At 40.0% G+C, this 27,312-nt stretch overlaps 1 protein-coding gene across 2 annotated transcripts in view; it reads right to left on the reverse strand.

Moving 5' to 3' along the window:
• Nucleotides 1–27,312, reverse strand: part of LOC115224826 (intracellular protein transport protein USO1) — a 61,282-nt gene that overhangs the window by 16,545 nt on the left and 17,425 nt on the right. For both annotated transcript variants that reach the window (XM_036513587.1, XM_029795753.2), the window contains exons 4-15: nucleotides 25,041–25,567; nucleotides 23,080–23,173; nucleotides 18,208–18,341; nucleotides 17,178–17,297; nucleotides 15,665–15,778; nucleotides 13,753–14,181; nucleotides 10,519–10,635; nucleotides 10,039–10,076; nucleotides 7,558–7,747; nucleotides 6,035–6,127; nucleotides 4,441–5,112; nucleotides 2,963–3,187 (exon numbers count right to left, since the gene is read on the reverse strand). In XM_036513587.1, coding sequence (XP_036369480.1) covers nucleotides 2,963–3,187; nucleotides 4,441–5,112; nucleotides 6,035–6,127; nucleotides 7,558–7,747; nucleotides 10,039–10,076; nucleotides 10,519–10,635; nucleotides 13,753–14,181; nucleotides 15,665–15,778; nucleotides 17,178–17,297; nucleotides 18,208–18,341; nucleotides 23,080–23,173; nucleotides 25,041–25,567 — 2,753 coding nt within the window. The remainder of the gene's footprint in view (nucleotides 1–2,962; nucleotides 3,188–4,440; nucleotides 5,113–6,034; nucleotides 6,128–7,557; nucleotides 7,748–10,038; nucleotides 10,077–10,518; nucleotides 10,636–13,752; nucleotides 14,182–15,664; nucleotides 15,779–17,177; nucleotides 17,298–18,207; nucleotides 18,342–23,079; nucleotides 23,174–25,040; nucleotides 25,568–27,312) is intronic.

The raw sequence follows: 27,312 nt of genomic DNA on the forward strand, positions 1-27,312 counted from the left end.
ATTTAAACTTTAATTTCCTTTATATTTAACATTCACTATTAATATCCCTACTCTTTCTGTTAGCTACTTATGACGTTATATCATATAATGTTTTTTTAAACAATATTAATAGTGTTCTGTCTATCGCTATACAAATCCATCATTTTTTGCTAAAATGTCTTATTGACGAGTTTCGTTTTTTCCCCTTTCCTGAGGAGAAGATTGCATTGTTTATACCATTTATTCTTTTGAATAGTATCAGTGGAATTTTCAAAACATGTGTCGAAAGTAAAAATATTTGATTACACCTGCGTTAACTCCATTTTTTTATTCATATATATATATATATATATATATATATATATATATATATATATATATATATATATATATATAAGTAGATCAACTTTTATGTCAACTGTTCAAATCTTTCTATTATTCCTTTTCCTTATTGTTGGGCTGGTGATAGGTGTATATTTTATTTTTTCGCTAAAACCACTATCTTTTAAAGCTTTATTATAAACTGGGGCAACGCTATTGAAGATGTCCTCATTAGATGAGAGGCTAGAAATCCTCTTACTAATATTTTTAACTAAATTTTTGAATACTATAGGGGGATGGCATGAACCTACATTAATATAACTTAGTCTATCATTGGGCTTCCTATAAGGCTTATAAATATTATTATAAGATCTAAGGAAACGTCTAAGAAATTGACAACCGTCAGGTTAGTGTCTTCGGACTTAGTATAACTATAGACACTAACCTGACGGTTGTCAATTTCTTAGACATTTCCTTAGATCTTAATAATAATATTTATAAGCCTTATAGGAAGCCCAATGATAGACTAAGTTATATTAATGTAGGTTCATGCCATCCCCCTATAGTATTCAAAAATTTAGTTAAAAATATTAGTAAGAGGATTTCTAGCCTCTCATCTAATGAGGACATCTTCAATAGCGTTGCCCCAGTTTATAATAAAGCTTTAAAAGATAGTGTTTTAGCGAAAAAATAAAATATACACCTATCACCAGCCCAACAATAAGGAAAAGGAATAATAGAAATAGGAAGGTCATCTGGTTTACGCCCCCTTACTCACCCGAGGTGGCCTTCAATATAGGTAAATATTTCCTAGCACTGATAGATAGACATTTTCCAGTTAACCATGCTTATAGGAAACTCTTCAATAGACACAATTTAAAAATTAGTTTTAGTTCAACTACCAATTTTAAAAACATAATCAATCATAACATACAAAAAACACAAGAAGAAAACAGCTGTTCATGCAGGAATAAAGAATTGTGCCCGCTAAATGGAGCTTGCATGTCCAAGACCATCATATATGAAGCTACCGTAAACTCTATAACCACTAAAGACACCGTTTCGACGAAGAAATACGTGGGCCTGACAGAGGGTAATTTCAAGGCCAGGTTCAATAACCACACTTTCAGCTTTAGGCACTGGAACAAAAGAAAAGCGACACAATTATCCAATCATATTTGGTCTTTAAGAGATAAAGGTGTCGATTATAACATACAATGGAAGATTTTGGCCAGATGTAAGCCCTATACCAACGGCAGCGGAAGGTGCGGTTTATGCGACATGGAGAGATGGCTTATCTGGAAAAGCAGCTTAGACCCTACCACATGTCTAAATACAAGGACAGAGCTTTTCGGATCATGCCCACATGTGACTAAATTTCTGTTACGTTTTTGGTCCCCTAAAGAAAACGGATAGAACATGCTTTCTGTGTAATGTCCCAAGAAGATTTTATATATTTTTATATATTTTTATATATTTTTATGTATTTTTATATAATTTTTATGACGAAAAATGCGAGCGATGTATAAGTACACAGGCAAAGCAGAGTTATAACAGAGTAATTTCCCTTCATTTTTAACGGTATTTTTTCATAACGTTTTCAAATAGCCAGATAACCGAAGAGATGGTGTTGTGGATTTCCACTTCGGCATCTGAAACTCAGAGTTTTATCTTGACTACCGAGTAATGTAACATATTGTATAGATATATATATATATATATATATTTATATATAGATATCTGGATCGTTGGAACCAAGGAAAGCAGTAGAAGAAAGTATATATATAGTCACAGGAGGGGCTGTGTGGTAAGAAGATTGCTTCCAAACCATACGGTTCTGGGTTCAGTCCCATTATGTAGCACCTTGAGCAAGTGTCTTCTACCATAGCTTTGGGCTAACTGAAGCCTTGTGAATGGATCTTATTTCTTATTTCTTTATTGCCCACAAGGGGTTAAACATAGAGGGGACAAACAAGGACAGACAAAGGGATAAGTCGATTATATCGACCCCAGTGCGTAACTGATACTTAATTTATCGACCCCGAAAGGATGAAAAGCGAAGTCAATCTTGGCGGAATTTGAAATCAGAATGTAACGGCAGACGAAAAATACCGCTAAGCATTTCACCTGGCGTGCTAACATTTCTGCCAACTCGCTGCCTTGTGAATGGATCTGGTAGAAAGAAACTTAAAGAAGCCTGTCATATGTGTATGTGTGCGCATGTGAGTGTATGTGCGTGTTTGTGTCTGTATTGTGTGAGCTTTTGTGTCTATGTTTGTCCAGAACTATTACTTGACAAGTGGTGTTGATGCATTTAAGTCCCCATAACTTAGCAGTTCAGCAAAAGGGACCAATAGAATAAGTAGTAGGCTTAGCAAAAGTAGGTATTGGGGTCGATTCAGATTACTAAAAATTCATCAAGGCAGTGCCAGCATGGCCAAAGTCTAATGATTGAAACAAGCAAAAGATAACAGATATCTGTGTGTGCGTACATGCATGTGTGTAAAATAGAGTTTGCTGTCTTGTTTGGTTGAGAAACAACATTTAGCATCATCCTAAACGATTACTAACTCCATGTAGTGTATTTTTACCAAAGTTTGGATCAATATATTGATAATATATGATAATATATGATAATATATATGAAAATATATGATAATACCTGCTGGTATAGTTGGCTGTGGTTGTCTTGTAAGTCAACAAAAAGATCCATAACATTGTAAAACCTCTCCAAGATGCCAGAACCCTTTCCTTTGGCATCAAGCCCATTTATAGAATTCTTCAGTTGTTCCATTCTTCTTTGGAAGCTCTTAGAAATCTGAACTCCTTTGGTGCTGCCTCTCACCATGGCATCCAGACATATCACAAATTCATCTGATGTGTTTTCCTGTTCAATAAGAGGAGATAAATGGTATTTTGGATCTTTTTGGGTTGAACAGCAGTTTTTAACATAATTTCTAGGTAACTAAAAAATTTTAAACTTTGTATACTGGTAGAACGTGTTTATAAAACATCTTTTTCTCTTGGCTTTATTGAGAAAATTCTATAGTTTCTAAGATATTTGTTGTTTTTTTTCTTCAATTTCTGCAATTTCAACCAATCGATGACATCTATTGAGTTAAAAAGCATTCTGTGCCGTATGAATATGTCCCTCGTTTAAGAAACAGATTGGGTTTATTTACATTTGTGAAGAGAAAAAAATACCCTTCCCCCACCCCTAACCCTAACCCTAAAAGAGATTGGAATGCAATAGATCGATTCTAGGGTCATAATTATGGGTGAAAATTTCATATGACACCACTAGAAAAAACTGCCGTTCAAACCAAAAAGATCCGGTATATTTGTGACATTTATTTCCTTTCTCTGTCAGCGATGATTTCCGAGACTGTGTCTTTGGATTGTGTTTGTAGCAACTGTTTGACAAGATTAGAGATTAGTACACTGCCATTGATTCATCGCAAGAGAATTCACCATGAAGAAAGTTCACTGTGAGGAAAGTTTACCAACAAAATACATCCATAGAATCTCACCATTATTAGTAAAAAACTATTTTAGTTTAAAAAAAAACAGTGAGTTGATGACAGTGAACTTTCGCTGTAGTAAATTGATGACGGTGAACATTCCCTATGGAGAAATGATGACAGTGGACTTATCCCATGGGGAAATTTCCTTGCGATGAATTGATGATGGTTAACTTCCCCTGCACTGAATTGATGACAGTGAACTTTCGCTGCAATGAACTTTCCTTGTGATGGAGGAGGAGGAGGGATGAGGAGTAGGAAATGGGACAGGGGGGAAGGCAGGATGAGGAGGAGGTGAGACTGGGAGGAGGCGGGATGAGGAGGGGGGGGGGGGCAAGATGATGAGGAGGATGCAGGATGAGGAGGCAAGATAGGAAAGGGGCAAGATGGGAAGGAGGCAAGATAAGGAGGAGGAGGAGGAAGGAAGGAGGAGGAAAAGAGTAGGAAGGAAGGGGGAGAGGAAGAGGGATAGAGAAGAGAGGAGGAGACCATACACACACACAGACATGAATTCACATGTAGACATATGACATACTGGAGTAGGTTATAATGATATTAGGGAAACGTTAGTAAATGATTTAGAGTTAGTGATGATAGAAACGATAGTTTATTCACTTACAATTAGCAATGGCCTTTGGTTTCTTTCCGATAAACATGTTGACTGCTCCATCTCACATTCACCACTATCTTTGGCATCTCTTTTATTTCCTTCTTCATCTTCTTTTTCTCCTTCTTCATCTTCACTACCTTCATCTTCACCGCTTTTGTGTGCAGTTTTAATTGAATGGCTAGGCGAAAGTGTTCCGAAATTATCGCTCTGATAGTTATCCGGTTCTACTACAGCCAGAGGAATATCCTGAGGCTTGCCACCGTCCACCTCAGAGCTGGCCTCCAGTTGTACAGACTGTTTCGACTGGTTCCAGTACCTGGACTGTGATACTTCTTCGAGTTTCTGCAATGCAAATGCCAACTTCTCGGAAATGTCCTCTTTCGATGCTGAGACTATCTCAAGACGTTTGGAAAGATCTTCCTTAACAGAATTAGCCTCCAGCAGTTGGTTTTCTGTGTTCTTCAAATCAATCTGCACTTTGTCTAACTTCTCTTCCAAATCGTTTTTCTCTGTAAGTCTTGACTGGAGTTTGTTGTTGAAATCAACTACTTCCATCTGTAACTTCGTTAATTTGGCATTATAATCTCTTTCAAGGTTACTTTTCTCTTCCAGCATGTCTTTGATTTCATTCTGTAGATTGTGTTCCACAGTGTTTAGTTTTTCCTGCGATTCTTCCTGTTTCTGAAGTACCAAAAATTAAAAGTAAAGAAAAAAAATATATTAATTCTCTTTAATAATTTTATTTATATCGAAGAATGCAAAAGAAACAACACTATTGAGAGAGAGAGAGAGAAAGGGAGAAAGAAAGGGATGAAGACAGGAAAAAGATTGAGAGAAGAAACTATAAAGACAGAAAAGGACAGAGTAAAAGTTGAAGAGAGAGAGAGATAGAGTGAGAGGTGGAGTGGTCAGAAGACAGTATGGAAGTAAGAGAGATAAGAAAGTTGGTAAGGTGACACATTAGAATGCAAAACTTGGCATCCGTGCTAGCGGGGTGCAAAGAGCACCATATGAGGGCGATCGTTGACAGAGCGGCTAACCGGTTTCCATGCCAGTGGCACATAAAAGGGCACCGTTCAAGTGTGATCGTTACCAGCGTCGCCTTACTAGCACTTGTGCCTGGGCTAGTAGGGTGCCAAGAGCACCATCCGAGCGTGATCGTTGCCAGAGCAGCCAACTGGCTCCAAGCCGGTGGCACGTAAAAGGGCACCATTCAAGCGTGATCGTTACCAACGTCGCCTCACTGGCACCTATGCCGGTGGCATGTGTAAAAAGATTCAAGTGAGGTCATTGCCAATATCGCCTGACTGGCCCCGTGCCAGTGGCACGTAAAAAGCATCCACTACACTCTCGGAGTGGTTGGCATAAGGAGGGGCATCCAGTTGTAGAAACTCAGCCAGATCAAGACTGGAGCCTGGTGCGGCCATCTGGCTCACCAGCCCTCAGTCAAAATCGTCCAACCCATGCTAGCATGGAAAGTGGACATTAAACGATGATAATGATGATGATGTTAAAACAAATTGCTTAAAATATTGGCATGACAGATTCTGACTGAGGACACTTCATCAGGATTGGAAGAGGATGAAAATTTGAATGTCCTTACCACTTCATATTCTTGGCTGATATCTTGAATTTCTGTGTGAGCATTTGCTAATTTCGTCTTCAGATTAGCCGTTTCTTTCTTCAACTCTTCTATCTACAAAACAGTACATAAAAAATAAACATGTTATTTACCATATATCAGTGGTTCCCAAATATTTTGGGGGTGCTGTGGCCCCCTTGGCACTCAGGCCACATTCCTAGCAACCCCACCATTCATACCCACAAACATAGACCATTTTCTGCAACAAATTCAAACTAACTGTATTTCACAAATAAAATTTAATCTACTTCAACAATCCCCTAGATCTTTCCACCACTGCCAGGAATGGTGTAGTACCACCCACTTTGGGAACCATTACCATATATGGTATGCAGGTGTATAAGATGGGCTTTTTCTTATTCTTAAATGTAATAAAAAATTTGTTACACAAAGAGATGGTCAAGATTGTTTGCCAACATAACATGGCAGTCCTGATTTAGGACTAATGTTGCTGTAATTTAGCCCCCGGAGACATCATCTCCAGTTGGCTAAACGACACGATCTGTGTCCTTATATTTTCGAACAAGGGATCATGGGTGCTTCTATGTGTCACCAGCTCTGGCCACGGCTACTGTTTCACTTGGCTTGATGAGTCTTCTCAAGCACAGCAAATTGCCAAAGGCCATGATCACTTGTCATCACCTGTGTGAGACCCGACATTCAAAGATCATGCTTCACGATCTCATCTCATATCTTCCTGGGTCTACATCTTCCAAAAAACGTAATACAAATTGCCATGCATAAAATGAGACTGTATTACAGACAGGAGGCGTAACTTCGGTATAAGTACCAGAAGTACTGGATACATTTCAAGAAAGTGTTTTTTTTTATATATATGGGGGGTTAGGGTTAGGGTTGGAAGAAAAGGGTTTCTGTTATCTTCAGAAATGTAAACAAAGCCACATGTGTACTTATACTGAAGGATTACCCAGACAGGATACTGAGTGCATGAAGAAACATATTAAATTTGTTTCCTTACCACAAAAGTGTAGGGAGCTTGTCTTATGCAAGAGTGTGTCTTATACACTGTCAAATACTACTACTTGCTGAGCAAATGAACAGACAACAAACTGTCAATGGCCAGGATCAAGCAGTTCAGTTAGTGTACTACAGCTATGATCTGTAGTTGTGGTATGCACAGATGAGATATTTCAGCTAGTAAAAGACCAATGTGACTAAAACCACAAGCTAGATGTTTGTGTTGATTTGCTCAATCAGGACATCTGGTACAGAAATCAGGACATCTGGTACGGAAATCAGGACATCTGGTACAGAAATCAGGACATCTGGTACAGAAATCAGGACATCTGGTACGGAAATCAGGACATCTGGTACAGAAATCAGGACACCTGGTACGGAAATCAGGACATCTGGTACGGAAAACTTGCATTGATCCAAGCAAGTCAACTGACCAGAATGATGATGGGTAGATTTTTTAAGATTCACTTAAATTCATTCAAAATGACTGCCAAAACAAACCTTACCTCTACCTGACTCATTTCATACTGATGGGTCACTGTCACCAGTTGTGACTCGGTCTCTTCTAGTTGAGTTTCTAAGTCTAAAACAGCAGCACACTTTTCAGTTTTCTCGTCTAACAAGCTACGGGCTCGACCTAGCTCTTCCAAAGTCAACTTCAGCTTGGATTTCAAGTCATCAATCTCAGCTGCTAGACTGCATGTAAACAGAACAGTTACAGGAACAATGTATTTCTGATTGCATGTTTATGTTTTACATATTATGTTGTGTATATACATATTATGTGGCGTATATATTTCTTTTCTACCTACAAGGGGCTGAACACAGAGGGGACAGACAAGGACAGACAAACGTATTAAGTCGATTACATCGACCCCCAGGGTGTAACTGGTACTTAATTTATCGACACTGAAAGGATGAAAGGCAAAGTCGACCTCGGCAGAATTTGAACTCAGAACGTGACAGCAGACAAAATACCGCTAAGCATTTCGCCAGGCGTGCTATATGTGGTGTATATATTATGTGGTATATATATTATTGTCTCTAATCCTGGCTTAACTCCTTAGCATTCACATTATTTTATCAAAAGTAATTCTTATTTATTCACATTGTTTTGAATTAATTATGCATTATTCTGTAGCTTTGAGATTTTGATGAGGTATGAAGATGTGTGAAGATAAATACAGCATTGAACAAGCAAGCCACTGCGGTTCCTCCTCTCTTCACTGGGTGCCAAAAGTATGTTTTTGTCTTGTTTGAGGATTAATCCTTGCCTGTGGCAGCTTATATACTAGAGCAGGGTTCTTTTATTCTTATATCAAGCTCTGTGTGAATGTGTGTATGTATGCAAATGTACATCAGAATATGGATTGTGTGTGTGTGTGTGTGCACATCTGTGTGTGTTCATGTATTAGACAGAATCAAAAGGACAGAAGAAAAATTTAGGGTTGAAAACAAACAAAAGAAAATCATAACCAACTTCTTATTATTTCTATTACCACCTTCATCACCTCCACTGTTATCCTTATTCCTATCATCATCATCACAATTATAACCATCACTACCACCACCACCTCCATCTTCACCATAGTCACCCACATCATCAATGCCATCACCGTCGTCATTGTCGTCGTCAGCATCATTATCATTCTCATTATTATTATCACCATCACCACCACCACCACCACTATCAAAACCACCACAATCATCTGACTCTACCTCGTCTTCATTGCAATCACCATCACCATCATAATTAACATCAGCCTTCTCATCAACCAAATGGTTTGCACTTCAAAGAGGGCAAGTGTGGTGGCAACAGCCAGCTGTGGTGGTGGTTGTGGCGTGGTTGTTGCTGATGTTAGTGGTTTTGCTGTTGGTGGTGGCAATGGTGGTGGTGGTGGTGTCGGTGGTGTTGTTGTTGATGGTGGCAGTGGTGATGTTATTGTTGTTGTCGCTGATGGTGGTGCTGGTGTCAAAGATTTTGCTGTTGTCATTGTGGTGGTGGTGGTGGTGGTGGTAGTGGTGGTAGAGGCATTGGTAGTGTTAGTAACAGCATTGACAGATGAAGCTTAAAGGACATTTTCTCCTTAAGGAAGTCAAAACTATGACAAATAAACAAAAAACAAACTCACCTCATTAACCCCTAATAGCTCTTAATTCATGTGATGACACAACTATGTACTTGTCCCTTTAATCCTAATCCAAATCTCCTTCGACAAACTGCTTTCTACTTTTATGTCTCTTGTATATCTCCTGTCTTTCACCTCTTACTTGATTCGATCATTAGACTGAGACCATTCTGGGGCAACACTCTGAAGTGTTTAGTCAAATAATCTGATTCCAGCCTTTATTTTTTAAGCCTGATATTTATTCTATCAGTTTCTTGTACCAAACTACTAAGTGACAGGGATGTAAACAAACCAACACTATCTATAAAGCAGTGGAGGGACGGGCATAAAACATGAAGACAAACGTGTACATGCATGCATGCATACATACATATATACGGTTCAGTGATTAGAATGCCAGGCTCACAATCATGAGACAGTGAATTCAATTCTGGGGCCGGGTTTTGTGTTGTGTTCTTGAGCAAGACACTTTATTTAATGTTGCTCTAAAAGGATGAACGGCAAAGTGGACCATAGCAGAATTTGAACTCAGAATGTAAAAACGGCTGAAATGCTTTTATGCCATTTGCCTGGCATCCAAACAATTCTGCCAGCTTGCCGTTGTTGACCTCTCTCTAAATAACGGCATCAATTCCACTCAAAACTCAATGGATGGTCATCTGGAGGGCACACTCACACGTGACTCATTCCCCAGGACAAAACACTAGATTGTTACCTGAGATGCACACTCGCTTGTGAAATATTCCCTGAGACAAAACATACTGGAGAGGGTTACATGAAGGAATACATTCTCTCAGAAAACATCACCTGTGTCATCCCCCCCGCCCCGGTAAAATGAAAAAGAAGAATCACACTCACCTGTTGCACATTTCTTCATGTTTTGACAGCAGTTGATGCTGTTAAAAAGAAACAAAAATATAACACAAAGAATAAAAAAACAAACAAAACAGAATCAAGCAACCGACAAGATCAGAGGCGTTTAAGAATAAGACAATCATCATCATTCATCATCATTCACCATCATTCATCATCATTTTTCCATTATTGCATGGGCCTCTTTCTCTCTCTCTCTCTCTCACACACACACACACACACACAAACATTGCACTCTTCCCTCTCTTTCTCACACACACACACACACACACACACACATTGCACTCTTCCTTCTCTCACACACACACACACACAAACATTGCACTCTTCTCTCCATTACACACACACAGCACTCTTCTCTCCCTGTGCACACACACACACACACACACACACACACACACACACATTACCAGTAAGCATGTTTCCCTCCACAAAACTGGGACAACCAGAAGCAGACATACTTACTTGACCCTCAAGAAGTTCGTCCGTCTTCAGTTGCTGATTCTGAAGTTCCTGCTTCAGGCTGTTGTGCTGCTCACCGAGGGCTTCATTCTGCTCCTGCAGTTGTGCAGTTACCACTTGCTGCGGAGTGTTTAGAGGGTTAGTTAGAGTAAATTACAGGTGTAAAGCACAGAGCGAATATGAAACATGAAAGGATGGTGGCAGTGGCAGTGACGGTAGTGATGACAACAAGGCGGCGAGCTGGCAGAATCGGTAGCACGCTGGGCGAAATGCTGAGCGGTATTTCGTCTGCTGCTATGTTCTGAGTTCAAATTCCGTCGAGGTCGACTTTGCCTTCATCTCTTTCGGGGTCGATAAATTTAGTACCCAGTTATGCACTGGGGTCGAATTATTGACTTCGGTGGCAGTGACGGTAGTGATGACAACAAGGCGGCGAGCTGGCAGAATCGGTAGCACGCTGGGCGAAATGCTGAGCGGTATTTCGTCTGCTGCTATGTTCTGAGTTCAAATTCCGTCGAGGTCGACTTTGCCTTTCATCCTTTCGGGGTCGATAAATTAAGTACCCAGTTATGCACTGGGGTCGAATTATTGACTTCGGTGGCAGTGACGGTAGTGATGACAAGGCGGCGAGCTGGCAGAATCGGTAGCACGCTGGGCGAAATGCTGAGCGGTATTTCGTCTGCTGCTATGTTCTGAGTTCAAATTCCGTCGAGGTCGACTTTGCCTTTCATCCTTTCGGGGTTCGATAAATTAAGTACCCAGTTATGCACTGGGGTCGAATTATTGACTTCGGTGGCAGTGACGGTAAGTGATGACAAGGCGGCGAGCTGGCAGAATCGGTAGCACGCTGGGCGAATGTGAGCGGTATTTCGTCTGCCGCTACATTCTGTGAGTTCAAATTCTGTCGAGGTCGACTTTGCCTTTCATCCTTTCGGGGTCGATAAATTAAGTACCCAGTTATGCACTGGGGTCGAATTATTGACTTCGGTGGCAGTGACGGTAGTGATGACAAGGCGGCGAGCTGGCAGAATCGGTAGCACGCTGGGCAAAATGCTGAGCGGTATTTCGTCTGCCGCTACATTCTGAGTTCAAATTCCGTCGAGGTCGACTTTGCCTTTCATCCTTTCGGGGTCGATAAATTAAGTACCAGTTACGCACTGGGGTCGATGTAATCGACTTAACCCGTTTGTCTGTCCTTGTTTGTCCTCTCTGTGTTTAGCCCCTTGTGGGTAGTAAAGAAATAGGCAGTGATGACAACAAAGACAATGACACTGATGACGGTGATGATGATGACGATAATATTGGGTTGTCCGGAAAGTTCATGCCGGTTTATAGTAGCTTACCTTTCGACTTATTTTACAACATGGTAGAGTCCTAAATAGGATTTGACTACACCTCCATTTAGAGCACAGTTTGCTGAGTTACAGAAACGTAAACAGACCAACATTGGTTGTCAAGCGATGGTGGGTGGGTGGGGGTGGGGGAGGACAAACACAGACAAGACACACAAACATATACATATATATACATATACACAACAGGCTTCTTTCAGTTTCCATCTACCAAATCCACTCGCAAGTCTTTGGTCAGCCCGAAGCTATAGCAGAAGACATTTGCCCAAGGTGCCATGCAGTGGGACTGAACCCAGAACCATGTGGTTGGGAAGCAAGCTTCTTACCACACAGCCACGCCTGCGCCTATGTTCATAATTCAGAAACTGATTTGAATATTTACCTTAGAGAATGATAAAGCAAGTACTAGGCTTAAAAAGTAGCTAACGGGGTTTTAGTCAAACAATTTTGTTTCAGTCATTGGACTACGACCATGCTGGAGTACCACATCCATAGTCCAATAACTGAAAGAACTAAAAGACAAAAGATACACAGAGTCTGCCAAAAAAAAATGTGTACACACTTCAAGGAAAGGAAAAATCTGTATAAATATTTTAATTCCGTGTTACATCAATTTACTCTACTCTACTCTCTCTAACTTGTTTCAGTCATTTGACTGCGGCCATGCTGGAGCACCGCCTTTAGTCGGGCAAATCGACCCCGGGACTTATTCTTTGTAAGCCCAGTACTTATTCTATCGGTCTCTTTTGCCGAACCGCTAAGTGACGGGGACGTAAACACACCAGCATCGGTTGTCAAGCAATGCTAGGGGGACAAACACAGACACACAAACACACACACATATATATAAATATATATATATACATATATACGACAGGCTTCTTTCAGTTTCCGTCTACCAAATCCACTCACAAGGCATTGGTCGGCCCGGGGCTATAGCAGAAGACACTTGCCCAAGATGCCACGCAGTGGGACTGAACCCGGAACCATGTGGTTGGTTAGCAAGCTACTTACCACACACCCACTCCTGCAAAACTTCATCATCATTATCATCATCACTTAATGTCTATCTTCCATGCATGTCTAAGTAGGACAGTTGACAAGAGCCAGCCCAGGTAGAAGACTGCCCCAGGCCATTGTGTCTGTTTTAGCCATTTTAACACCGACCACTCTGCAGAGTGGACTGAGTGACTTTTACATGGCACCAGCACAGGCGAGGTCAGTTTTGGCTTGGTTTTTACAGCTGGGTGTCTTTCCAAATGCCAGCCACTTTACAGTGTGGACTGGATGCTTTTTATGTGGCACCAGCACTGGTAGGGTCACCAAGCAACTTGCAAGACAAGGAATTTTGAGGTGGGGGGCATTGGAGGAGGGGATCTTGTGTCAGATGAAGAAAGATCAAAAGAGGTATCTATATCTATAGGGGTTCTTATACAAGCATGACTCAGTTGTTAGAGCATCGAGCTTATGATCGTGAGGTTGTGAGTTCTATTCCCGGACTGGGCTGTGTGTTGTGTTCTTGAGCAAGATACTTTATTTCACGTTGCTCCAATTAACTCAGCTGTAGAAATGAGTTGCAACGTCACTCGTGCCAAGCTGTATCGGCCCCTTTGCTTTTCCCTTGGATAACATCAGTGGTGTGGAGAGGAGAGGCTGGTATGCCTGGGCGACTGCTGGCCTTCCATAAAAAACAATCTTGCCTGGAATTGTGCCTTGGGGGGGTAACTTTCTAGGTACAATCCCATGGTCATTCATGACCAAAGGGAGAGGGGTCTCCTCACCTCCTATACAAGCTAGATATTTATACAGATTTTTCCTTTCCTGACGCATGTATACATTTTTGGGGCAGATTCTGCATTTAGACGTTTGAAGCAAATAAACTTACTTGTTGCTTTCCTTCTTCTTCTTTTTCCATCTTATACTTCGCAATGTCCCCATTCAGTTCCTCAACAGTTCCCTTTAGACTTTCACTGTACTCATTTGCCTTCTCCAGTTGATCTTCCAACTGTTCTTTCTCCTTGGTCACTTTGTTGACACTGGTCTGAAGGTCATCTATGCGGGCTGACTGCTCCAGTTTAGAACATTTTAGTCGCTCGTAGTCGTTCTTCACTTTGTTATAGTCAGATTTCTGCTCCTCAATCTCCCGTCGGAATTCCTCCAACTGGTTTGTCAGCACCATTTCCTCTTCACTCAGCTGCAGTTTCTCTTTAATGATTTCATCTCTCTTTGCTTGGATCTCTTTCACCTCAGCATTCAACAATTCCACTTTCTCCATCAAGTTCTTCTTGTCATTGCTCATTATTTCAGCAATGTCCTTTAACGACAAAAACAAAAATCCATATATACATAATCACAGGTAGAACTATATTACAATAATTCGGCACACACAATTTGGCCAGTCATTATCATCATTTAATGGGCAATCATTCGGTACTAGTAACATAACTGTTACTTATAAACCCACGTGTGTTTGTATACATTTCTGAAGAAGATCGTTGGTTTCCATAAAAAATTTTTATTTTTTTACATATGGGTTTGGGGGGAAACAAATACATACACACACACACATACACAGAAACGGAACACCTACTTCAAAAGAACTTCGCGCTCTATCTGTCTGGCTTTTACGCCGACTTGAAAAGATACCCTAATCCCCTACCCCTAACCCTAACCCCACATATATAAAAAAATAAAAATTTTACGGAAAGTGACGATCTTCTTCTTCAAATGTAAACAAATACATGTGATGTAAATGGGACTCATATCGAAAGAATGCCCATTTAATGTCCTCCTTGGACATGGGTTGGATGGTTTGACAGGAGCTGGCTAGGCAGAAGCCTGCACCATACTCTTTTGTCTGTTTTGGCATGGTTTTTTTTTCTTTTAACGGCTGGATGCCCTTCCTAATACCAACCACCCCGCATAGTGTACTTAGTGCTTTTTACATGGCTTCAGCATAGGTGAGGTCAGTTTTGGCATGGTTTTTACAGCTGGATGCCCTTCCTAACACCAACCACTCCACAGAGTGGACTTAGTGCTTTTTATGGGGCACCAACACGGGCGAGGTCAGTTTTGGCATGGTTTTTACAGCTGGATGCCCTTCAATTGCCAACCACTTTACGAAGACTGAGGTGCAACTGTATAGTGTTTTTAAATATCTTGCTAGCCTGGCTGAGGCTCATATCATTACGTTTATGAATTTTTGTTGCAGAATTCCTGATGTGAAAATCATGTGTTGAAACAGATACAGTTCTATTTCAGAATGGTCATTTTTTTTCTTTTCTTGCCAAATAAACCATTTCTGGTCGCCTGTTTTGGCATGGTTTCTATGGCTAGATACCTCTTTACTCTTTACTCTTTTACTCTTTTACGTGTTTCAGTCATTTGACTGTGCCCATGCTGGAGCACTACCTTTAGTCAAGCAAATCGACCCCAGGACTTATTCTTTGTAAGCCTAGTACTTATTCTATCGGTCTCTTTTGCCGAACTGCTAAGTTACGGGGATGTAAACACACCAGCATCGGCCGTCAAGTGATGTTGGGGGAACAAACACAGACACACAAACACCCACACACACAAACACACACACATACACATATACGATGGGCTTCTTTCAGTTTCCGTCTCACAAGTTTCCACTCACAAGGCTTCGGTCAGCCCGAGGTTATAGTAGAAGACTACTTACCACACAGCCACTCCTACACCTACCCTTTATTAATGCCAACCACTTTACAGAGTGTACTGGGTGATTTGTATGTGTTAGGGTGGGAGGGACAAAATCAGGCTCAACTACTCACCTGCCATGTCTCGAGTTGCTCCTTCTGCACTCTCATATCCTTTAACTCCTTCTTCAGTAATTCCACCTGGGCATGGCTAGCATCTCTCTCTCGTAGAAGCTTCTCTGAAGACTTCTGCATCGAAGAAAGCACAAACAGGTACAGAGCTAGGAAGAGATATAGGGAGAGAGAGAGGGAGATAGAAAGGGAGGGAGATAGAGAAGGAGGGAGATATAGAGAGGTGATGGGTGTGAGGGAAGATAAGGGGAGGGGAGGAAAGAGGGAGTGTGAGAGAGTGAGAGAGGAGGGGAGACAGCAGGAGAGGGAGAGAGACAGAAGGAGGGAGAGAGACAGAAGGAGGGACAGAGTTGGAGGGACAGAGAGGGAGAGGAAGGAAAAGAGGGAGAGAGAAGGGCAGAAGGAAAGAGAAGCAGAGAGAGAGCGGGGAGGGAGGGAAAGAGAGAATAGTATGGAAATCCACAGAAACACACAAGGACACAAACAGGCATGCACATAAACACAAAAATACACAAACACACACAGACATACATATACAAACATGGGTAGAGACATGAAAACACACAAACACAGATACATAAATACACAGACAAACATGCACAAACAAACACACACACACGTCCAAATACACAGAGCCAAACACAAACACACACTTAAATGCAAACATACACACATATATCTAAACACACACACACATCCAAATACATCTAAACACACACACACATAGCCAAACACATCTAAACACACACACACACATCCAAATACATCTAAACACACACACACATATCCAAACACATCTAAACACACACACACACATCCAAATACATCTAAACACACACACACACATCCAAATACATCTAAACACACACACACACATCCAAACACATCTAAACACACACACACACATCCAAATACATCTAAACACACACACACACATCCAAATACATCTAAACACACACACACACACTCAAATGCCAACATGCACAGACATCTACACACACACACACATCCAAATACATCTAAACACACACACACACATCCAAATACATCTAAACACACACACACACATCCAAATACATCTAAACACACACACACACACACTCAAATGCCAACATGCACAGACATCTAAACACACACACATATCCAAACACAAACAAATACACACAGACATCTAAACACACACACATATCCAAACACAAACAAATACACAGACATCTAAACACACACACACCCAAATACATCTAAACACATATGCATACATACACACACACACTCAAATGCCAACATACAGACATCTAAACACACACACACATACACAAATACATCTAAACACACACACATCCAAATACATCTAAACACACACACACACACACAAATACATCTAAACACACACACACTCAAATGCCAACATACACATACATCTAAAACACACACACAAACACACACGCATACACACATAGAACCAAACCTAAACACTCCTACCAACACAACAGACAAACAATAAACACACTCAAACCTGATGATCTTCCAGCTTCTGCTCCATGTTGTCCATCTCAGATCGTAGGCTGGTGGTTTTGTAGCGCATTTGCTGCTGGTGGTCTCGTTCCAACTCGGCCTTCTGCTGTACCTGCTCCAGCTGGCCAAAAAAGGTTTGTGAAAGGTTTGTTACTTCAAGCAACATAAGAAGTTGCACAAACATACATACACACTCTTTTACTCTTCTACTCTTTTACTGCTTTCAGTCATTTGACTGCGGCCATGCTGGAGCACCGCCCTTTTCGTCAGGCAAATCGACCCCAGTACTTATTCTCTGTAAGCCTAGTGCTTATTCTATCGGTCTCTTTTGCCGAACCGCTAGGTTACGGGGACGTTAACACACCAGCACCGGTTGTCAAGCAATGCTAGGGGGACAAACACAGACACACAAACACACACACGCGTATATATATACATATATACGACGGGCTTCTTTCAGTTTCTGTCAACCAAATCCACTCACAAGGCTTTGGTCAGCCCGAGGCTATAGTAGAAGACACTTGCTCAAGGTGTCACGCAGTGGGACTGAACCCAGAACCATGTGGTTCGTAAGTAAGCTACTTACCACACAGCCACTCCTGTACCTATAAATTTATATTTTGTAGGGTGGAGGTAGACAATTACGTTCCAGTGGCATATGGTGGTTACTGTAGTGGGTGTGCTGCTACCCTCAACACCACCAAATTTAAAGCAGGGGTATAACTAAAGTTATACAAAACTTCTATAATTATAAACATAATTATAATTAGGGTTCAGCAAAACTGCTTCACCACATACTGAAATTTAGAAATAGCAGTTAAAATACTGCTTCACCACATACTGAAATTTAGAAATAGCAGTTAAAATACTATTCCACCACCATAAGATATCTTCCAGACAGCAATACTCCCAACTCACACAGGTAAAGAGAAAAAAATTATATATATATATAATAATTATTTTTAGCAAATCAATGAAAACAAAAGATGAAGAGGAGAAAATGACTAAAAGAATTTTGTTTATATTTTTACCTGTGATTTGAGGTTTTTATTATCATATTCGAGATTTCGAACCTGCATCTTCAGTGACACGAGTTCAGTCTCAACCTTTGTCTTATTTTCAATGACCTTTCGAAGAGCAACATCACAGGATCGGCGTTTGGTAGCTGCAGATAAAATAGTTATAACAATTATATATATATATATATATATATATATATACTAAGCAATAAGGGTTCAGCAACGAATTGCCTTACACATACCGAATTTAGAAATAGCAGTCAAAGGGTTATAGCTATTTCTTCTACTAAAAAGGGAGATCTCAGTAAAAACAGCAATTGGAAGGCTGACACAAACAGGTAAGAGAGAATGAATTAACCGCAATCTATCAAACATTTTTAAAGTTATCCACGGACGTACGTTTCGAAATCAAGTTTTAGGAAAGCATAAGAATTAAAATATTAAATATTAAATAATTCTATCTTACCGAAACTTCTTTTCTCTTCAGCGTGGAATACCATAATCATAAATGATTATATATTGAATTTTGAGATACTAGGAGGCACCAACTCAACTCAGTATCAGAGCGAGCTGGAATCCTCAACTAGTATCACCGAATTCAAATTTGTGAATGAAACGATTGTGTCAACAGCCCCTTCCCACCCGCGTGTAGCCAAAACAAGATGCTGTAGTCATCTACTGAGATAAATATGGTTATCCGTAATAATGAAGGGTGAAAGTTGAGTTGGTGCCTCCTAGTATCTCAAAATTCAATATATAATCATTTATGATTATGGATTCCACGCTGAAGAGAAAAGAAGTTTCGGTAAGATAGAATTTTTAATATTAATATTTTAATTCTATGCTTTCCTAAAACTTGATTTCGAAACGTACGTCCGTGGATAACTTAAAAATGTTTGATAGATTGCGGTTAATTCATTCTCTCTTACCTGTTTGTGTCAGCCTTCCAATTGCTGTTTTTACTGAGATCTCCCTTTTTAGTAGAAGAAATACTATAACCCTTTGACTGCTATTTCTAAATTCGGTATGTGGTAAGGCAATTCGTTGCTGAACCCTTATTGCTTAGTATTACTTAAATTTTCCTCAAATGAGGCTTTTACATGCCGAAGACTACTTGGTGTAATTGATAATTATTCCAATTAATTAATTTCACCCTTCATTATTACGGATAACCATATTTTATCTCAGTAGATGACTACAGCATCTTGTTTTGGCTACACGCGGTGGGAAGGGGCTGTTGACACAATCGTTTCATTCACAAATTTGAATTCGGTGATACTAGTGAGGATTCCAGCTCGCTCGATACTGAGTTGAGTTGGTGCCTCTCTAGTATCTCAAAATTCAATATATAATCATTTATGATTATGGTATTCCACGCTGAAGAGAAAAGAAGTTTCGGTAAGATAGAATTATTTAATATTTAATATTTTAATTCTTATGCTTTCCTAAAACTTGATTTCGAAACGTACGTCCGTGGATAACTTTAAAAATGTTTGATAGATTGCGGTTAATTCATTCTCTTTACCTGTTTGTGTCAGCCTTCCAATTGCTGTTTTTACTGAGATCTCCCTTTTTAGTAGAAGAAATAGCTATAACCCTTTGACTGCTATTTCTAAATTCGGTATGTGGTAAGGCAATTCGTTGCTGACCCTTATTGCTTAGTATTACTTAAATTTTCCTCAAATGAGGCTTTTACATGCCGAAGACTACTTGGTGTAATTGATAATTATTCCAAATTAATTAATTTCACCCTTCATTATACGGATAACCATATTTTATCTCAGTAGATGACTACAGCATCTTGTTTTGGCTACACGCGGGTGGGAAGGGGCTGTTGACACAATCGTTTCATTCACAAATTTGAATTCGGTGATACTAGTTGAGGATTCCAGCTCGCTCTGATACTGAGTTGAGTTGGTGCCTCCTAGTATCTCAAAATTCAATATATAATCATTTATGATTATGGTATTCCACGCTGAAGAGAAAAGAAGTTTCGGTAAGATAGAATTATTTAATATTTAATATTTTAATTCTTATGCTTTCCTAAAACTTGATTTCGAAACGTACGTCCGTGGATAACTTTAAAAATGTTTGATAGATTGCGGTTAATTCATTCTCTCTTCCTGTTTTGTGTCAGCCTTCCAATTGCTGTTTTTACTGAGATCTCCCTTTTTAGTAGAAGAAATAGCTATAACCCTTTGACTGCTATTTCTAAATTCGGTATGTGGTAAGGCAATTCGTTGCTGAACCCTTATTGCTTAGTATTACTTAAATTTTCCTCAAATGAGGCTTTTACATGCCGAAGACTACTTGGTGTAATTGATAATTATTCCAAATTAATTAATTTCACCCTTCATTATTACGGATAACCATATTTTATCTCAGTAGATGACTACAGCATCTTGTTTTGGCTACACGCGGGTGGGAAGGGGCTGTTGACACAATCGTTTCATTCACAAATTTGAATTCGGTGATACTAGTTGAGGATTCCAGCTCGCTCTGATACTGAGTTGAGTTGGTGCCTCCTAGTATCTCAAAATTCAATATATAATCATTTATGATTATGGTATTCCACGCTGAAGAGAAAAGAAGTTTCGGTAAGATAGAATTATTTAATATTTAATATTTTAATTCTTATGCTTTCCTAAAACTTGATTTCGAACGTACGTCCGTGGATAACTTTAAAAATGTTTGATAGATTGCGGTTAATTCATTCTCCTTACCTGTTTGTGTCAGCCTTCCAATTGCTGTTTTTACTGAGATCTCCTTTTTAGTAGAAGAATAGCTATAACCCTTTGACTGCTATTTCTAAATTCGGTATGTGGTAAGGCAATTCGTTGCTGAACCCTTATTGCTTAGTATTACTTAAATTTTCCTCAAATGAGGCTTTTACATGCCGAAGACTACTTGGTGTAATTGATAATTATTCCAAATTAATTAATTTCACCCTTCATTATTACGGATAACTATATATATATATATATATATATCATGGCTATAATGCATACGTGCATATATGTGGGTATACATTCATATATGTAAGTATTCGTATGTTGTGCTTATATATATATATGTATTTATGTTTCTCTTCTATGTGTATTCTACTGACGAGGCAAAGCATTCCTAAATGCAAAGCCAGAAATCCGGGATCTAGAATTATCCAGTAATTTTTTACTAGTTTCATCTTGTCTCTTTGTTTTCTCTCCGTGTTCATATACGGACAATTTAGGTAGTTTTAGAGTCAGATCATGGCTGCTATTTTCAGCATGGTGGTATCTAGTAGATACCCTAATTTATAATTTTAATAATTATTACCTTTGAAGGTTATTTTTTCCATGCTCACCACTTTGATAGAATCGTTATTTTATTTTTAGATTAACGATTTTATCTTTATTTATATAAATATATATTTATATATCTACACATTAAATTCAGCTTACATTGAAAGTCAACAAAGTTTGTTTTAGAAGCATTGAGATGTATTGAAAGATACAGATAAGGAAATAAATTTATTCTCAAACACAAGATAATGCTAATAATATAACACTGACAGGATAAACTATCCATATTTTGCAGAAAAATCTGCAAAATTTGGATAGATTCCATATAAGATTTGGAATCTTATATGTATACCATTCTGCCTAAGTAATGAATCTACAAATGCAATATCCCTGCATATCTCACATTCCTCCACTTCACTCTCTATTTGATATCTTATCTAAATTAACTATTGCTTAACCATTTCCTCATACTGTCTCCAATGAAGGGATATAAAAAATATCCTGGAAATAGCTGTAAGACCTTCTATTTATAAATGTTCTAAAATCTTCACAGCATTGGATTTTGGCGCAATGGATAACGCGTCTGACTATGGATCAGAAGATTCCAGGTTCGAATCCTGGCAAGCTCAAATTTTTTTAGCCAGCTTCGTCTGGTCCCCATGCCGATGGCACGTAAAAAGCACCATCCGATCGTGGCCGTTTGCCAGTCTCGTCTGGCACCGTGCCGGTGGCACGTAAAAAGCACCCACTACACTCACAGAGTGGTTGGCGTTAGGAAGGGCATCCAGCTGTAGAAACACTGCCAGATCAGACTGGGCCTGGTGCAGCCTTCTGGCTTCCCAGACACCAGTTGAAACGTCCAACCCATGCCAGCATGGAAAGTGGACGTTAAATGATGATGATGATGATACGGCAAATAAGAAAATGAAGAGGATACAAAAACAACATTCAAGTATGTATATTTATTCCAAAGTATTATATTGTATTAGAAGAATACATACACATGTAATAACTATGTATTATACACACATGTACTTGTGATTGTGACCTCCTTCGGTCATGAATGACCATGGAATTGCACCTAGAAAGTTACCCTCCGAGGTACAAGTCTGGGCAAGGTTGTTTATGGAAGACCAGCAGTCGCCCATGCATACCAGCCTCCCCTCTCCACACCACCGATGTTATCCAAGGGAAAGGCCGATACAGCTTGGCACCAGCTCATTTATTAACGTGCAAGTGGTTGAGCACTCCACAGACACGTGTACCCTTAACGTAGTTCTCGAGGAGATTCAGCATGACACAGAGTGTGACAAGGCTGGCCCTTTGAAATGCAGGTACAACAGAAACAGGAAGAAAGAGTGAGAGAAAGTTGTGGTGAAAGAGTACAGCAGGGTTCACCACCACCCCCTGCTGAAGCCTCGTGGAGCTTTAGGTGTTTTCGCTCAATAAACACTCACAATGCCCGGTCTGGGAATCGAAACTGCGATCCTCTGACCGTGAGTCTGCTGCCCTAACCACTGGGCCATTGCGCCTCCACACACACATGTACTAATATTACAGAAAAGATTAGATTGACAATATCTACACACATACACACACTTACGGGTTGTTACATTGTCCTCTTCTAGTAAATTTGAATTTTGGTACGATGCCAGCTCTTTCTGTAGAGACTCGATAACTTTCTCTGACTGATCCACCTATGCAACAAAAGACAGAGAAAAAAAAGATGCACATGGCAATATAAGGAAAGGTTATGCAGGCAGGGAGTCAAGCAATGCAGTCTTGAGCCTAAGACACAAAATACAAACACACACACACTCAAGTGTGCACACATGCATGCACAAATCTGCGCACACACACACACACATCATCATCATCATCATCATCATCATTTAGCGTCCACTTTCCATGCTAGCATGAGTTGGACGGTTCAACTGGGGTCTGTGAAGCCAGAAGGCTGCATCAGGCCCAGTCTGATCTGGCAGTGTTTCTACGGCTGGATGCCCTTCCTAACGCCAACCACTCCGTGAGTGTAGTGGGTGCTTTTTACGTGCCACCCGCACAGGTGCCAGACGGAGCTGGAAAACGGCCACGGACGGATGGTGCTTTTTACGTGCCACCGGCACGGGGGCCAAGTGAGGCTGGCAACGGCCACGAACGGATGGTGCTTTTATGTGCCACCAGCACGGGGGCCAGGCGAGGCTGGCAACGGCCACAAACGGATGGTGCTACGTGCCACCGGCACGGTGGCCAGGCGAGGCTGGCAACGGCCACGAACGGATGGTGCTTTTTACGTGCCACCGGATCGAAGGCCAGTCGGGGCGGCGCTGGCAACGGCCACGATCGGATGATTCGCTTACTTGTCACCGGCACTGGTATCACAGCTGCAATTTCCATTGATGTTGATCGACTTCGATTTTGGTTCTGCTTTCTGATATCTGATTTGATTTGGTTTGATTTTGATTTTGATTTTGATTTTCACTTGCCTCAACGGGTCTTCACAAGTGGAGTTTTGTGTCCCAAGAAGGAAAGGTATGTATAAGTCGACTGGCTACATACCAGGTAGAGGCCACGGGTTATGGTCTCACTAGTCTTGCCGGGTCTTCTCACGCACAGCATACTTCCATAGGTCTTGGTCTCTAGTCATTTCCTTGGTGAGACCTAAAGTTCGAAGGTCGTGCTTCACCACCTCGTCCCAGGTTTTCCTGGGTCTACCTCTTCCACAGGTTCCCTCAACTGCTAGGGTGTGGCACTTTTGCACACAACTATCTACAGCCATTCTCGTCACATGACCATACCAGCACAAACGTCTCTCTTGCACACCACAAGGTTGGAATTCCCATCTTGAAATTAATAATCCTTTCTATTACAAGCACAAGGCCTGAAATTTTGGAGGGGGATGGATACTTAATTACATCAATCCCAGTCCTCAATTGGGACCTATTTTTTCGACCCCAAAAGGACAAATGGCAAAGTCGACCTCGGCGGAATTTGAACCCAGAATGTAAAGATAGGCAAAATACCACTAAGCATTTTGTCCAGCATGCTAACGATTCTGCCAGCTCGCTGTCTTCATCTTGAAATGAAGAATAAAGTAGGATTCAAAGAGATTTCTATAAACAAAATATGAATAAACAGTCCACCAACTCCAAAAAAAAGAACAATAAAATTCATTAAACAAAAAAACTAAAACAAATAAAGTAAAATAATTTGCATAATTATTATTTCTTTTAATATAATTATCTTGATAACATCATTAACCAGCTTGTTCAAAGCATCAACAAAATTAAAGTGATGTGTGTGTGTGTGTGTGCATGCACTTGTCCCCCACCGCTGCTTGATAACTGGTGTTAGTGTGTTTACATCCCCATAACTTAGCAGTTTGGCAAATGAGAATGATAGAATAAGAACCAGTACTTGGAAAAAGAAAAAAAAAAATTTGGCCTGGGGTTGATTCCTTCGACTAAAAATTCTTCAAGGCTGTGCCCCAGCATGGCCACAGTCAAATGACTGAAACAAGTAAAACACAGAAGACAAGAATACAATCTAAACCAAAGAACCAACCTTTATTTTTAATTCCGTCAATTCTTCATCCATCCTTTCATTCTCTTCCAGAACGGTGTTCACTTCCTCTTCGTACTTGTCCTTCATCCGTTTTTCAGACATTTGCCATTTCTCATGGATTTTCTGAAGTTCTTCATCGAAATCTGTCTCCAACTGCTCTTGAAATTTCATTTCAACCTGGATGGAGATGTCAGTGGTTTTGAGTGATGCTACTGGTGTTGCTGCTATTGCTGCTGTTGCTACCGCTGCTGCAGATGCCTTTACAGGTTCTGCAGTCTCTGCTACTGTCACTACGGAATCTCTTCCTTCAATCTCAGCATCCTTTGAAATATTGCCATTACATGTAGATGCTTTGTTAACAATAGCTGTCATCGGCACTTCCAAAGTTTCTGTTTGGATTTTTGATTTTACTTTGGTCTGCAGCTCGGCTCGCTCTGCCAGAAGATAAGCGAACTGATCCTGGCATTTTAAATCCAAGATGGTATGAAGATCAGCATCTTCCAACATTTTTCTCAGCTCCTTTTGCACTGTTTTTCAGAAATTAAAAAAAAAAAAAATGTTTTTAAATAAAGAAACAAAACAAAGATTCAAAAGAAAACAAACAACAAAATACTGAATGACAAAAAAAAATTTATAAAAAATAGTATATAGGTGGAAGTGTGGTTGTGTAGTAAGAAGCTTGCTTCCCAACCACATGGTTCCAGGTTCAGTCCTACTGTATGGCACTTTGGGCAAGTGTCTTCTAATATAGCCTCGGGCCGACCAAAGCCTTGTGAGTGGATTTGGTAGGCAGAAACTGAAAAAAGGCCATCGTATATATATATATATATATATATATATATATATATATGTGTGTGTGTGTGTGTGTGTGTGTATATCTATGTGTGTATGTCTATGTCTGTGTTTGTTCCCTCATCACTGCTTGACAGCCAGTGATTGATGTGTTTACATCCCAGTAACTTAGTGGTTCAGCAAAAGAGATTGATAGAATAAGTACTAGGCTTACAAAATAAGTCCTAAGGTTGATTTGTTCAACTAAAAACAAAAAAACCAGCATGGCTGCAGTCAAATGACTGAAACAAGTAAAGGAAGAATAAAAAAAGAATGTGTGTGTGTGTGTGTGTGCGTGCATGCGCACATGCAAAGGAGCTGAAAGAACTTTGCTTTTGTTACATTTATTCAAACCCCAAAGAAACCTTCTCAACACATGGCTATGATGCTCCCCTACTATTCTTAATCGTTATCAGGGATACACATATTGTCAGCCACTAAGGGACATGCTTAAGTGGTTATGGTCAAGCAACTGACAAGCAAATCTGGTATTGAGCAGAATATGTTATAACAATTTTCCTGCTTCAGTAACTCACTGCTAAATCTGTCTGAAATGTAATGGAAAATAAATCAGTTTCAAAAAAATTGATGACCAGGTCAGAAAAGCAAAGTGTGAAGGGAATAGTAGTCATTTCCTTTGATTTCTAGACAGAAGCAAATAGGAAATAACACTTACTGAACAAAGATAAGAGAAAATTTAAACTGTTATACAGTGGCATAGGAGTAGGAGTGGCTGTGTGGTAAGTAGTTTGCTTACCAACCACATGGTTTGGTGTTCAGTCCCACTGCGTGGCACCTTGGGCAAGTGTCTTCTACTATAGCCTCGGGCCGACCAAAGCCTTGTGAGTGGATTTGGTAGATGAAAACTGAAAAGAAGCCCGTCATATATATGTATATATATATATATATATATATATAATATGTGTGTTGTGTGTGTGTGTGTGTGTGTGTATGTGTGTGTGTGTGTATATCTATGTGTGTATGTCTATGTCTGTGTTTGTTCCCTCATCACTGCTTGACAGCCAGTGATTGATGTGTTTACATCCCAGTAACTTAGTGGTTCAGCAAAAGAGATTGATAGAATAAGTACTAGGCTTACAAAATAGTCCTAAGGTTGATTTGTTCAACTAAAAACAAAAAAACCAGCATGCTGCAGTCAAATGACTGAAACAAGTAAAGGAAGAATAAAAAAAGAATGTGTGTGTGTGTGTGCGTGCATGCGCACATGCAAAGGAGCTGAAAGAACTTTGCTTTTGTTACATTTATTCAAACCCCAAAGAAACCTTCTCACCACATGGCTATGATGCTCCCCTACTATTCTTAATCGTTATCAGGGATACACATATTGTCAGCCACTAAGGGACATGCTTAAGTGGTTATGGTCAAGCAACTGACAAGCAAATCTGGTATTGAGCAGAATATGTTATAACAATTTTCCTGC

This window comes from Octopus sinensis, linkage group LG26, assembly GCF_006345805.1.
Source record: "Octopus sinensis linkage group LG26, ASM634580v1, whole genome shotgun sequence".
Classification (NCBI taxonomy): domain Eukaryota; kingdom Metazoa; phylum Mollusca; class Cephalopoda; order Octopoda; family Octopodidae; genus Octopus; species Octopus sinensis.